The sequence below is a fragment of the Calidris pugnax genome, unplaced genomic scaffold (assembly GCF_001431845.1).
Source record: "Calidris pugnax isolate Ruff unplaced genomic scaffold, ASM143184v1 scaffold41, whole genome shotgun sequence".
NCBI classification, from domain to species: Eukaryota; Metazoa; Chordata; class Aves; order Charadriiformes; family Scolopacidae; genus Calidris; species Calidris pugnax.
This window is the reverse complement of record NW_015094509.1, coordinates 9,991,912-10,007,236: the sequence shown is the minus strand read 5'-3', so window position 1 is coordinate 10,007,236 and position 15,325 is coordinate 9,991,912. Positions and strand designations below refer to the sequence as shown.

At 36.9% G+C, this 15,325-nt stretch overlaps 1 protein-coding gene across 6 annotated transcripts in view; it reads right to left on the bottom strand.

Annotated features, from left to right (window-relative positions):
• VPS13B (vacuolar protein sorting 13 homolog B (yeast)) overlaps nt 1-15,325 on the bottom strand; it is a 461,850-nt gene that overhangs the window by 232,905 nt on the left and 213,620 nt on the right. For all 6 annotated transcript variants that reach the window (XM_014965404.1, XM_014965406.1, XM_014965405.1 and 3 more), the window contains exons 21-22: nt 11,074-11,201; nt 2,613-2,847 (exon numbers count right to left, since the gene is read on the bottom strand). In XM_014965404.1, the coding sequence (XP_014820890.1) occupies nt 2,613-2,847; nt 11,074-11,201 (363 nt within the window). The remainder of the gene's footprint in view (nt 1-2,612; nt 2,848-11,073; nt 11,202-15,325) is intronic.

Below are 15,325 nucleotides of genomic sequence, written 5' to 3'. Positions count from 1 at the left end.
TGACTTAAAAGCTTTGAAAAAGCTTTTTAATAGCCCATTTAAGGGGGGAGTTTTGGCATGGGAGAAGGCAACAGCTCCATTAGAGATTCAAAAATATCAAGATTGTGAGAACTTCTGTTTGGCATTATTCCCAGTGCACAAAGCCACACACAAATAAATTCCTTACCATAGGCTTTATCCCAACCAGGGGGATTCTTTTCTTTCACTAGAATCTTTCCTTCAAATCTGGGCTTGACAAAATTCAAATGACTTCTTACTTCCATAAATGGTTTAAATTACATCATCAGTTTAAAACAAACAAAAGACTTCGGTTAAATTTATTTATCTTTTATCTGTCACTATGATTAGCAAATTAGATCATTCCTACTGAAAGTTACTAGGAAAAACACATATACCTTTCTCTCTCTTTTTTCCCTTTCAGTTGGCAGGATCTCTAACATGATTTTCATTATTAAAAACATTATTAAATACAATTTTATCTTTGTTGCTGTGAGTTAAGGTGAAATACTGGAAGGAAGAAAAGAGTTGAAAATAAGTGGCAGAACAAAGAGAGAGGGAAAACACAAATCCAAACGAATCTCAGACGGCAGGAGCAGGGGTAGCTCTTAAACGTGCTTTTGACTTAGTTTTTCATAGCATACCCTTTATAATTGTTTATGTTTCAGCAATAAGTATGCAGAAAACAGAATAGTTTTCCCACAAAATGCTGTCAGAAAAGCAATGGAACAGTTGCTGTATCTCCCTCTCTCCGTCTTAGAACAAATACACAAAACAGCAACAAATCTTTCCAAAATGATGAACTAACTGTACATTGATGTACTGGTTTTGGCTGAGACAGACTTCATTTTCATCACAGTAGCTGGTATGGGGCTATGTTTTGGATTTGTTAGGAAAACAGTGCTGATAACACCGGAATGGTTTAGTTATTGCTGAGCAGTGCTCACACCCTGCTAGGATATTTCAGCGGGCAGGCTGGGGGTGCACAAGAAGTTGAGAGCGGACACAGCTGGGACAGCTGACCCCAACAGACCAAAGGGACATCCCATATCATATGATGTGCTCAGCAACAAAAGCTGGGGGAAGGAGGAAGGGAGACGACATTTGCAGTTACGGCCTTTGTCTTCCCAAGTATCTGTTATGCGTGATAGAGTCCTGCTTTCCTGGAAATGGCTGAACACCTGCCTGCCGACAGGAAGCAGCAAATTAATTCCATATTTTGCTTTCCTTGCAGATTTAGCTTTTGCTTTACCTATTGAACTGTCTTTATCTCAACCAGGAGTTTTCTCACTCCTACCCTTCCAATTCTCTCCCCATCCCACAAAGAGGGAGTGACGAGGTGGCTGTGTGGGGCTGAGCTGCCTACTGGGGTTAAACCACAACAACTGGCTTTTCCATGAAATTTTAAACTTAGACATAAGACTAGATCTCATGGATGCCATTAAAATAAATCCAAACCCTAAGACCCAAGGCTGTTAGGGATACTTGCCTCCCTTATTTTCAATACGCAATTTTTCGTATGAATATCTGTGGAACAAGATTTTTACATCAGTATTCTTTCAGAATACTACTGCAAATCCATTTAACATTTACTTGGATTATTTCTAAGGGCTCTATTTTTTACAAAAAACCTATATTTTCCTAGGTCCTTTACAGCTTATCCCGTTCTTTCATTTCTCAATCAGTTACGGAATGTTAAAAGCTGATTCTTGCCTCAAATTGGTCTACAACTCAAACCTTTATCACATATTAGATTTTCAAATTAGAACTGCCACACTTTTTTTCAACTTTAGCCTATGCACAAGACCACCCCCTCATAAACACTCGTACAAATCTTCTCAATTGTTTTTTTTCAAGTCTCTACAAAAACCTTGCTACAATCCCTATAGACAGAAAACAGAACCCAATTGTTGCCTATCAAGATGACCAATAAAGTTGTTTTTTTTTAAATTGTCTACCGTATTTATGGATTTTTTTTCTTTTCTTACACGGAATCATAGAATATCTCAAGTTGGAAAGGACCAATAAGGATCATCTAGTCCACCTCCCTGCAGGACTACCTAAAACTATACCACATGATTAAGAGCATTGTCATGGTGCTTCCTGAACTGCCAGGCTTTGCGCCATGACCACTGCCCTGCAGAGTCTGTTCCAGTGACCCTCCCAGTGAAAAATCTTTTCCTCATGTCCAGTCTGAATGTTAGACCCAAGACTTATTTTGGGTTTTGCTTGTTTGTTTGCTTGGGGGTTTTTTTGGCCAGAAATGGTGGCATGGGAAGTTTCTCCTAACTTCCCTCCATTCTCTCTCTCATGTCAAACCAACTGTTCGTGGCTACACAGTAACTAAAATGACAAAACCAATGAAGGTAAAAATTGCACTTCTGAATCCTTTTGGTTTCAACAAACATACAAAACATATCACAGAACCAGCTCTTTGATGATGACTTTCACTTTGATCTGCATGGGGCAAACCTTGCCATTAGTATTTTTAGCCATCAATAATACATAACATACCGCTAAAAAAGCAGCACATCAGAAGTTTTCAAAATAAAATGAAGATAATTTTTGTAACAATGGAAATTAAAGAGTAAAGTTTTTTGAGTTTATCACATTACCTTCTTCCAAGATGGGTCTCAGCACAACAAATGGGATTTCCTGCAACGGTTCCATGTGTTTGTGTCCAGCACTCATAATCTTTATCTGGGGCAAGCAGACGACAAGCGTGCCAGGCATGCTAGCCTGCCCGTGGTACCAGCTTCGCACGGTCCCAGGAATGTCCCCCGATACAATAGTACTTGGGGAAGGCAGGCTGTCATTCGGAAGGAATACGCAACAAGATTGCACTTCAAGCTGAAAAACCAAAACCAAAAAAGATTCCTCAGAAACAGATTATCATTTTTTCCTCCCCATTCATCTTGGTACAAGAGCTCGAGTTACTCATCCACCACAGTTGATTGAAAATAGTCTAATTTTTAGTTGAATTCAGAGGAAAGGTGACACAAAATGTTGGAAAATAATCTATTCTTATAAATTATGACTATGGGAGGGAAGAAAAAGTGTGATTTTGGTCTGTAAATTTGATCAGAAAGGTGTTGCCATATAAACTGAACATACATCTATCTACATTTCAACAGTTTTTTATAATAAGTGTAATTGAGTCAGAAAATGTTCTCACAATAGAGCTGAGAAAGACCTCTTTTTGCAGTTCATTAGCTTTTGTTAGAGATAGCTATGCCTCTAGAACTAAGCAACATTTTATATGCCGTTACTTTTTATATAGAATTCTATAAAGGCCTATGTCAGGGAAAATTTTTTCTTTGCTTTGTCATCAACAGTAATGAGCGTGTATAAAAAGGTTAATCATCAGATAAACCAGGAAAAACACAAACTTCAGTGAAAAACCGACTTTAAAACAAATGGATAGGTGCATGCATACACAAAGAGAAAAAGAAATGAATGAAGTTCACAAAGTTTGTATAGCTTTTAATCTTGTTTTCATTGCAAATCAAAAGTAGTGCGTATGGTTTCATTTGAAATGGCACTTTTTTTATCCTTTATTTTCAAGCAACGCTGTTACCCTGAAACATTTCTGACCATTCTGCATCTCCTTATGAATTTCTAGCAAGGCTGAGTGAGGCCAAACCAAGAACTGAACTCATCATGACTTGTTAACTGAGAGGTGGTGTAAGCTGCAGACTGTTAGTCTTCCTTGGCTCTTACAAGTAATATTCTGCACCTGGATATCAAATAGCCCTAACAGCCTGCACACTTGAACAAGTGTTAAGCAAGTACAAACTATGATTCAGTTCATTTCTTCACAACAGTTTGGAAAAGTCCAGTGTACACAACGTTGGACACAAGATGTTATTTGTAGTTGTGATAGAAGAACTTTTGTTTGCTGCAAACTTACATAACAGAGTCTTCTCATTTGACATCATTAAAGACATCACAGTTTAAAATCAAGGCTCGTACTCCACACCCTCCCCTGAAGGCTAATAGTCCCCCAAGACCGTAATAGTGATTTGCAACTGAGCTGGAATTCCTCAGCACCATAAGTACTTTGCCAGCCTAGTGAGGAGAACACAGATATTAATCTTTATTTCAGCATTTTTGTGCCCTTTTGCTTAAACAAACTGACAAGAATTCACTGCAGAAAAATAAAAGTAGAATTTTGCAAAAATAAATACATTGTTACTTGAAGTCTGTGTTTGTTTCTAGTTTTAGAACTGTTTGAGTTGTAAAATGAAGTTAATTACATCTTTGATAAGTAGTTTATTGATCCAAGGTTGCAGAGTGTACTTTATTTATACTGGATGAAAAGCAACAGTGTATTGTTACAGATGTAATAGATTTGGATTTTTTTTTTTAAACTGGTAAATTAGTCATTGTGTCAATTTACAAAGATTTTTACAGTGACACATTAGATCATTTTCTGGTCTATTAGTAATAGGTTGCAGGTCAAGCCATTGTGGGATAATGATAAATAGATGACAAAAGAACTTATAATCAGTATAACTTTTGTTTTATCAGTGCATTTGCTGAGTAAACAGTTTATAACAAATCAACCATTCTTCATATATGTATCCATGATGATTAACATCAAATGCTGCCTGGATATACAAGCCATGTGGTAATAATAATCCAAAAATTCCACCAACTTGGAGAGATACTATACTTCATCACGCTACTAGCAGCAGGATCTACAGGAGATGTTTTACAAAGTACTCTTAAGAAGAGATCTCAATACTCAGTAGAGTTTTTCACTTAATTTACAGTTTAGTACAGCTCTGTAACTGAGGACAAGTTCTTCAGATCACCTTTGTTTCATTTTACTTTGCCATATCAAGAATATTGAAGTGGAATCACAACAGTTTCATTCCTTCAAATGCCTGAGGGAAATTCCTGTTTACATAAGCATTGCTTTGCCACTCATTTTCAAACAACTGAATGGGAGTCAGACCACAAATTTTGGTGGCATTTACACGACAACATCAGGTCCTCCATATGTAATACTACAGATTTGCTTACAGGTATGCTTGCTTACTTGTGTTTCATTCACAGTTTTATATGAATAAATGAATTTTGCAAAACATTTTTGCAGGCTTTCAAAGGCCAACACAATGAGCATAAAGCAAAATTCCACATCGTAGGGCAAATCATGCAATTATTATAATTACATAAGGAATTGCCAACTTGGATGCACAAGGGCCCAATAACTGCAAAACTGAATTGCACCTGTCGAATTTCTTGGAGGCAGATTCTGCTTAGACACAACTATCAACTTCAACAGAATGTGTGTACGTTTATCTGACAGCATCTGGAGATCTGTCTAATAAGTTCCAGTTGAGGAATGGAAGAGCGCACCTAAAATGATGGCATTATATGTTGGACAAAAGTGAGAACGTGTGCTACAGATTGCTTCACCAATCGGAAAGTGCTTTAAAATATATGTAATCCAAATATCTTAAAATTAAACTACATCAATAGCATATATTAAAGCTATCATATAAATCTTTTTACACTTTTTAAATAACTGTTAAACTGTGTGTCTAAAATTGTGAATTTAATGTAAAATGTGACTGATTTATGTAACTGAATATAAATCTGCAGCAGTAAATCTTGCATTAATGTAAGGATCTGACAATCCAAGGGAAAGAAAATGAAGTAATCTGCCAGTAAGAAGTCCTCAAGCTGGGGGTCAGATCCTGTTCATGGAAACCATCTGGTTGGGACCCTCCAAGCCACACCAAACACAAATGATCTTTTAAAAAAATATCCTATTCATTAATGCTTCGCAGCTGCACTGAGTGTTACTTCATTTTTCCATGGCAACATCCTTTCTGTTTCAAGGATCTTATTTCAGTTTTGGTAGCAACGTGTTCTTTTGCCAATACTGAACACATTCATGTGTTAAAGAGAAGGAATTATTACAAATTCTTGAAACAGAATCACCTCCTATTTTCATTTCTATTATGTCAAGGCCTATACATGCTCAGTAACGTACACTAATGATAAACCAATGAAGTAAGCAGTATTTTCCCCTTCTACTGCTAAAAAGTTACGCAAAGCATATTGCTCTAAGCTTTTACTAGTATATAAGGCTAAAAAAGTGCAATGACTAACATCTCAGTTGTATAAAAAGGAAAGTCTTAAGTTACCAGAATAAATGGAGTATTTTTACTTAATATTGTACAAGAAGGAACACTGCTCAATAGAGAGAACGATGAAACATATACTGCAGAAGAATTAGGTCTTCCTAACTAAGGAGAGTGGGTTGGAGGGACCGAAACAGAACAAGTGACACACCATAGTTATCCTGCACAAGCACAATGAAGAGGGACAGGTTGTATAGGAGATCTGACAGCCTTTCATGACTGTGATACCGTAAGGAGATTCCCTGCCCTAACCCACATTTTATAGCTTTATAAACCAATTAGAGGTATTGAAGATGACCCGCAAGGTAACACTCACATAAAGGGGTCTCCTGGAAATGGCCTCTCTCCCCATTAACTGTCATCCATCATACGTACTGGGCAGAAAAGCAAATGCATTTTTCTGGGTGTTTCAGATACAGAATATAATCTCACAATGACTTCCAAAACTGCAAAGAACCACCACGACCCATCATATGCAGGTGATCTGTATTATAAGACCATACCTCAGCCTCTGACATCCAAATTAGCTCTACCTAATTAGACCATCTGTGGTTGAGCCACACACACACTGTTTATTAGAATTTTAAAAGGCAGGCCAGAAATTCACGTTTTGAAGTTAGACAAAAAGTAAAAGCGATATGAATGGAAAGCAGAGGATGAGTAAATGAGCTAAGAGAGCAGGCTGCCTGTACGTACAAACAAGTATAAGGATCAGCTACGTTTTCTTTGACCACTTAACACACAATGTCTTAGCACTATGCAGCACTCCTTTTCTAAGAAAGACTGATTTTGAAAAGTTTTTATTTTGGTTATGGAAAATGTAATTTTTTGTCATTTTGTGGTAAGTAACCAACTTTAGAAATCATCCTATCTCATAACTGCTGAGTAACTGCTGATAGCTGTAACTGCTAAGTTACAAGTCACAGAATCTCTTCCTGACTCGTGAATGAAGACCACTGTTGAAAGAACAGGAACTCCAGTCAATCTCATCCCTAGGTTTCTGTTCTTTCCATCAGTGTTTCACCTTGACTCAAATCCTGTAGAAGTTACATGCTTTAAAGAAAATATTATTTTCAATAATTTCAGGAAACAGACTCATTTTTTCAAATAATTTCAGGGATATTTAAAGGCATGTGGAATATCTGGGTAAGTTTTATATGTAATAATTACACTCTTATTTAGTTGGCATTCATTGCAACATTACTCATTAATTCATTTGCTTTTAATACAGATCCTTCATTATTCTCACTGGAATTCAGCATTAACAACCAATTAAAAATAATTGTGTTTATACTGCTCCACTATTTTAGCAACTATTAGTAAGAAGAACACGTGAAAAGCAAGTATTACCCTCCTACAGAGTCTAAGTGCCAAAAAGACTTCAAGGCTGCATATAAAATCCTACAACAACTAAATAATAAAAACAACTTTTTATAGTTAAGTATGAAAGTCTTTTCACTTAAATACTAATAGCTTACCACAACTCCAATGCACAAAATCTTTGTGCAATATTCTATCATGAGCAAGCCAAGGCTAAGGATAAGCAAGTACCAGCTTTGGATCCAAAATAAACGTTCCAGTCGCTTTGGTTCCAAACGCATTTACTTACTCAAACTTCCACTAAAAGAATAATCCTTTGATGATTTTAAGTTATGAAGTTCTGTTTTATCTGATGACAACTACAGACTTCTCTGTTCTACAATCATGTTAATAAAAGATCCAGGAACATGAAAACAGCTTTAGAAAAAAAAAAAATCTTAGAGTCTAAGTGCTTAAGCATTTAACGGAACAAAATATTCTAGCAATGTGCCTCTTTCATGCCAAATGACAATAAAATACAGAAAAGCTGTATGAATTTAACATATTAATATATTTATGTTTAATAAAATGACTATTTTGTTTTATAAAAAAATAATCATACTGTACTTGAATTGAAAAACAGAGTCATAACTCTCATCTTCTTACCCTTGCAAAAACTTCATCTTTCCCATTTAGGCTGGTATTGAAGGAAAAAAGCTATACATACGCATTTCTGTCTTCAAAAGGATACTTAAATAAAATAGACATGGGGACTACTAGCAATAATAAAAGGAACAGTAAGCATATCTATAAAGCCTTTATATTTCATTAAGGAGGACTACTGCATGTTTTTATCAAAGTATGTGCTTAGACTTGTCCTGTGGTGTTTCCTTGGAGCCTACTGCAAATTCTCACCACTAACATGTAATGCCCTTCTGGCAAGATACTGGCATATACTTCGCGAAGTATAATTAAAGCATAAAGATGAAACATATCAGAAGCATGTAAGCTGTTGTATGAATTTATAGAGCCGTGTAATTTCAACACAGATAAAACCTAAAATTATAATTTCATTATAATTCATAATGATGAAAACCGGAAGCATGAGTACCTTACCAAGAAACGCTGTAAAAAGTAAATAAACCTAGAACCTCAGACATCAGAAAGAGTACCTAATACAAAAAAAATCCTCTGCCAGTATTACCTCTAATCCATGAGTGTATTAGTGCAGAGCAGTGATATATTTACAATTTACTGTCAGAGAAAATATGTGCCCATCACTGTCATCAGCTTTCACCTTCACAAAAACCCCACTAGTTTTAACACAAACTTTTTTTTTTTCTTTTTGGTAACAAGCAAACATTATTTTTAGCTGGTCAGGGTCTTAACGATTCCTTGAAACAAATTCACTTTGCTGGTTGCTTATATAGCAGAGCGTACCTTGAAAAATGTATAAACAGAATACCTTACTCCTGATTCAATCTTTCCCATTTATAAAGGATCCAGCTCTTCATCATCCTAATTATTATATAATTATTTTTATTATGACTCAAATTGTAAGCCTCATTTATATATTCAGTCTTATTATGCTAGGCACCACCCAGACACATAAGAAAAATACACTGCTTCCTTCAAACAGCTTACAAAGTCTCTCTCTTGACTCGCCTTATCTAGCCATTTTAATCTCCAGTGGTGGCAACGTTAAAAAAGAAAGGAAAACAAACAAAATACTTATGAAACAATGATGAAAGAGCTGGCTGAAAACTAAATAGAGTTACAGAATCATAGAAACATAGAGTGGTGAGCGGTTAGAGCTGGAAGGGACCTTAAAGATCCTCTTGTTCCAACCCCCCTGCCCCGGGCAGGGACACCTCCCACCAGACCAGGTTGCTCAAAGCCCCATCCAACCTGGTCTTGAACACTTCCAGGGATGGGGCAGCCACAGCTTCTTTGGGCAGCCTGTTCCAGTGCCTCCCCATGCTCACAGTAAAGAATTTCTTCCTGATATCTAATCTAAATCTCCCCTCTTTCAGTGTAAAACCATTACCCCTTGTCCTATTGCTACACTCCCTTATAAACTGTCTTTACCTTTTCTGTAGGCCCCTTTTAAGTACTGAAAGACTGTTATAAGGTCTCACCAGAGCCTTCTCTTCTCCAGGCTGAACAACCCCAAGTCTCTCAACTTGTCACTTATAAACTGTCTTTACCTTTTCTGTAGGCCCCTTTTAAGTACTGAAAGACTGTTATAAGGTCTCACCAGAGCCTTCTCTTCTCCAGGCTGAACAACCCCAAGTCTCTCAACTTGTCAGGCCCTCCTCTGGACCTGCTCTAACAGGTCCATGTCCTTCTTATGTTTGGGCCCCAGAGCCAGAACAGAGGGGCAGAACCACCCCCCTTGACCTGCCAGTCACGCTTCTTTTGATGCAGCCCAGGATGTGGTTGGCTTTCTGGGCTGCGAACACCCATTGCATCCACCAACACCCCCGAGTCCTTTTCTTCAGGGATGCTCTCAATCCATGCTCCACCTGGCCTGTCTTTGTGCATGGTTGGTTAGTTAGAATTAAGTAGAGTTAAGTAGGTTAGTAGAGTTAATAGAAAGCATCACCTCAACTTCAGTATGTGCTGCAATTGAGTCATGAGTCTGAAGTTCTTGCTCAGGCAAAACTTGCAAATTTTCTGATATTTTGAACCCAAAGTACTTTCTGCATGAATGAGGAGTAAAACAGACACAGGTTCTGGGATAAGCCTGTATATAAATAATTATATTTCTTGATGGGAAGAAGGGATAGGCATTCAAAGATTACTTTCTGTCAGAAATAGAGGGGGTTGTATTTTTTGAATTTAATTTTAACATAAAACCAGGTTTGCTATTATATTCTGGTGTACCATAAAATACCAATCTCACCAAATATCCTGTTCAAGAGACACAAATCATAATAATTCTAAATTAGGGTAATTTCAGGCACTTGATATGTACTTGGAAGAACTGAATCCTAATTCCAGCATTTTTAAGCCATCCAGTGTTTGATCATGGAATCTTAACATTACACTTCTAACATGGTCTTTTTTTGTGTATCGCATTCATATATACTGCCACGTGAAAAGTCTGCTTTTACTGATCACCAGTCACAATTGCAAGCAGTGGAGGATGAAATGGTTTAATCCGAGTGGTTACCTACTTGTCCTTTATGAAAAAGTAGACGAGTAAGCAGCTATGCCATCACTGTATAACACCGTATTGTATCATACACCCCAAGAAAATACTTATCACACACACTTTCCTCAAATATTTTTAGGAAGGAAGATACTGTGCAAATCTAACTACGGATGACTATGTTTATAATACAGAAAAGTGTGACCAACATTTTTTTCTTCATATAGCTTTTTAAAGGATTTTCCCTTTGGATATAAAAAAGTATTTTAAACCCAAAGCATTCTTTGCCTAATTTACCAAAAATCTATACTGTATTTTTCATTCTCTAAGACTTTGCAACTACTGAAATAACACAATAAAACTTGGGAGCTCCTCTAAAAACCCTCTAATAAAAAGCACTAGGATGCATTAAAAGTATCATAAAGCTTGGAAAGACACAGGGCTTTTTTCACTTCCTTTTCATCTTACCTGAAGTGTAAGGCGTTTTACTGCATTCCACACTATTCCAATAAATTCCTTCATTCTTTCTTCAGGACTTCTGCAGCTTTCAGATGAGTTCAGCATGGTTTTCACAGGAAGTGACAAAGGACGAGATTCTAATGCAAACAACAAAACTTAGTTACACAAAGAATATATAAGTAAGTAATATACTTACTGGTAGCAAAGAAAGGGATCACATTTTGAATTTTAGAAGAGATTTTCTCTCACTATTTATCTCACTATGGACGTAACAATAGTGTGTCAATTATTAAACTTGGCAATGCAACTGTATCAGTTAAGCCTGGTGAGAAATGCAATGAAATGAAGTGCTTAAACATTTTCAATGTCAGATGCTAAGAAAATATTATGGCGAATGCATGACCGAAGCAAATCAATACAGTTATGTCTTAATATATTATAAAGACAAGTGTGATAACCTATTCAGTGACGGAATAGCAATCCATGAGGTTTTCACATACACTGCTGCCAGTGTACTCTAAAAAAGGTTTTAGTTTTCTAAACTTGTAAGAAATGAAAGACAGCACATGCTAAATTACAGCCCTTGGATTTTTTTCCTTGAAAAATTCACTTAACAAAAACTTGAGCATGCTTCCCACCCAAAAAGGCATAAAAATTAAACCACTTTCTGGCTTTGTCAAACTTAGAGGTACTAAAGTATGAAATATTTCAGGAAAATTCAATGTATTCTAGTAAAAGAGAAATTTCCTTAAATTGTTAGTTATTTAATAAAATCAATATAAAAATATTTTAGATAACAGAAGGATTTAATTGAACATAAGCACAGTAGAACTTCAAGAGGACTAGTGAGGAGACCAAGCAGTAACTACAGATTCACTGATGACACTATGAACGGTACACAGAATTATATAGAATCAGAACTGTCTGTGCTGGAAGGGACCTTCAAGATCAAAGTTCCTTCTGTCATCTCTTACAGAATAACGTCCTTATGTTTTGAGATGCCCACCAAATTATTGTCAGCTTCTTTAATATTTCCAGTTTTGGCCCACATGTTGTTGAGCTGACAAAAGTGCAGGAATAAATGATGAAGTGTGACAATTTATGTCTCTCAATTATACAGCTAAGGAGAGATCTGTGGCATACAAACTACAGAAAAATTCTTAAAATTATGCTATCGAGTGAACTCAGGTTAGCAAAAGTATATGCCCCTTGATAGGCATCACTGGGTTTTGATCATGCAAGGAAACATGCAAGGAATTAAAAATGAAACATCTGAGAGGAATATCTGCCAAGAGCGTGCCACTTGAGGATTAATTTGTGACAATTTTCCCATCAAGGTTAGAAAACACCAGTGTTGATTAATATTCTAGACAAAATCCTTCAATAAATAGTATTTTTAATGATCTGGAAAGAAAGAGAAGAATTAACTTTATATTAAACCGATGGGGAAACAAAAGATTCAAAAAGAGAGATGATCAAAAGAGTGAAAGAGAATGTTTATGGCTGCATTATGATTAGTCCTCTCAAATATTCCTGGCTCCAATTATAGATCTATTAGAGTGATAAAGAATGAAAATTGGATCATGAGAATGTAAAAAGGGTGACATTTCAGGATTGTTTGTTGTCAGCTGTGCTGGAGAAACCAAACAAGTAAATTGTCCATACGGAGAAGCAGCGTGCAGCAGCTATTTCATAACATATTCTCATGCGGACACTTTTATGCCATGGCAGTGAGTATTCCATCCACTGTATGAAGGGGTTCAGTTAAAACAAAGACATCCAGAGAGGAATAGCTGTTCTGCTTTAACTTCTTACCCCACCTCAGTTCACACCATCTTCTCTGTGTAGTTAGGCCTACACTACACAGATTACAAGGTAAGAATTAGGAGCAGCTTCAGTATCAAGACATATTAGAATAAAAGAGTTACTGGAGTGCAGAACCCCAGCGTGGATAAAGGTGAGAACAATATAAAAGTCATTGTAAGACTCTGGAAATCTCACAGGCAGGAATGCTTCAGGTCAGGATGAACAGATAAATAGAATGTAAAATTACATATTTTACAGCATATTCAGCAGGCAATATCAACACTGTATGTCACTGAACAAGTGCATTCCTGGTGAGTGGGACCTAAAGCTAGGTTTTGTTGCAGTCTCCCATGTTTTGTTCACTGGGAAGCACACACTCTGTTAATTCTCCCTCAATTAAGGGAATCAACTTTCTAATGCCAGAAACAACTATCTGTTAAAAATAAAATTAGCTGGTGGAAGCTCCACTTGTTTCTCTCCATGTATGTGCAATTCAAACCTGCAAAGCTGATTTAAATTCCAGGAATATCCATGATAGACAACAGCTTTACTGTAATATCCAATGCTCAACCAGAAGAGCAAGAAAACAAAAGCCTTGAAACCCAACAAACATATGAGAAATGCAACCAGAAACCATAGAAAATAGACAAAGTAAAAACAGAGAAATAAAAATAAGTGTTTCAGAGTAGAAAGAAGAATCAAGTACAGAAGACACTCCTGAAAAGAAAAGAAGTCCTCTTCATTATATTTTTTTTGGATGCTAGTAAGGACCTGAGTTTTGTCTGAAGGGATGTTGGGACAGAACAATGACTTCATTCCCTGTCAGGCAAGGACATCAGTAGGTGACAGCTGCTAAGAGATGGCAGTAGTAGCCTGGTGTGGCTACCGTGTGTGTTTGGCTAGTCCTCTACAGTAGACATGTAGACTGGATCAGCTCCATCCGTCTCAGTATGAAGGTTAATCTAAAATATTCTGCTACTCAGCTACTGCTGAATTGAAAACCTAGGAACACTTCCTGGCATTACAATCCGCCTTGTGCTGAAGCCAGGAGCCAGTCAGCAATAGTGAGATAGAAAATATGATTTGTTTGAAACACAAACTGATGAGGGAAAAAAAACAGAGTGTGTGTGTGTTTCAGGTCATACAAACTGAATGAAAACCAGTGTACAGGAACATAAATGTTCCTACTCTCATCTTTTAGTCCCATATTGTGTAATTGGTATTTCTGTAAAAATATACACCACAATTTTTTCAATCAACTATCAATCACTCAGAGGCTACCAAGCTCACCATCAATTTCAGAACACACACAGGTAATGAACAGACTTTTTTTAAAAGGACCTATCAGATGAATCGGGACTGAGCTACCAGAAGCAGCAGTTTTCACAATTAATTTCACAATTTATGGTTAAAGTATAGAGGGAGTTTCAACCGAAGTTTCAATCCTGCACTATTAATCATAAACATACTGTCTTTGTAGGAGATGCCACTGGGCAAGACTTTTAGGTATACATTCCGACAGAGGTGTCTCTTATATAGACATACGCCTCCTTCTTTATGGTTTTTAGCCTACTGGGACCTGGTAGCTTTAGAAGCCTGAATCACAAAATACCCAAAAGTTTTAAAAATAAAATCTTTGGGGAAAATGGTGCTATTAATATTCAACACTTCAGATGTCTCATGCATTAAGATGACAGCAGGTTCTTTCTGGTTGGGAAAGGTTATCCTGCTGCAGGCATACCCATACTTTCAGTGATCCCCAAAAGCTCAGAGAGCTCCTACTGAAAGGCCAGGTCCATGGACAGCCAGCCAGCCATGCAGCAGCCTGCAGCAGGACAAGCCTCTCCACCGTCCTGCTGTATGACCATACTCAAAACTCATCCATCATATGACCCCAACAAGCTGGGCAGGCTTTCCTTCCCACGTCACATCATCTGTCACGCAGCTTCTCACACATCACAACTGAGGTACGCTGAGAAAAATCCCACTGCAAACTAATCGTAGGTCCTAAGAGGCCATGACAGCAAAACACACAAACATTAATAGTATTTACAAGACAGAAATCAAAGGAAAGTGTACTGTTATTGCATGTTTTTTCTGGAAAGATTGTTTCTTTGCTAAAATTAGAAGTAGTCTCTATAGTACCAAAGAATTCACTGGGTTTTCTTAATATCTATTCATGTTTTCATGCATTAAATATGGCTTTTTATCAGAAATAATAAAAAACAAATACCAAGGTGTTTCCAACAAATGCAAGAAATTTAGGAACTGATCAAGGGGTCTAAAGGTTTAGAAATTAGATTAAAATGCAGTGGAGGAGAAAAATCAAACTTCAAACAACTCTGGAAAAAGACCTAAATGGCCTACAGATTTTTTTTTTCTTGCAGGAAAATTGTTTTTTTCATATGTAAAGCAAAACAAAAACTATCCCACTCCTTCCCTCCTACCCCCCCCC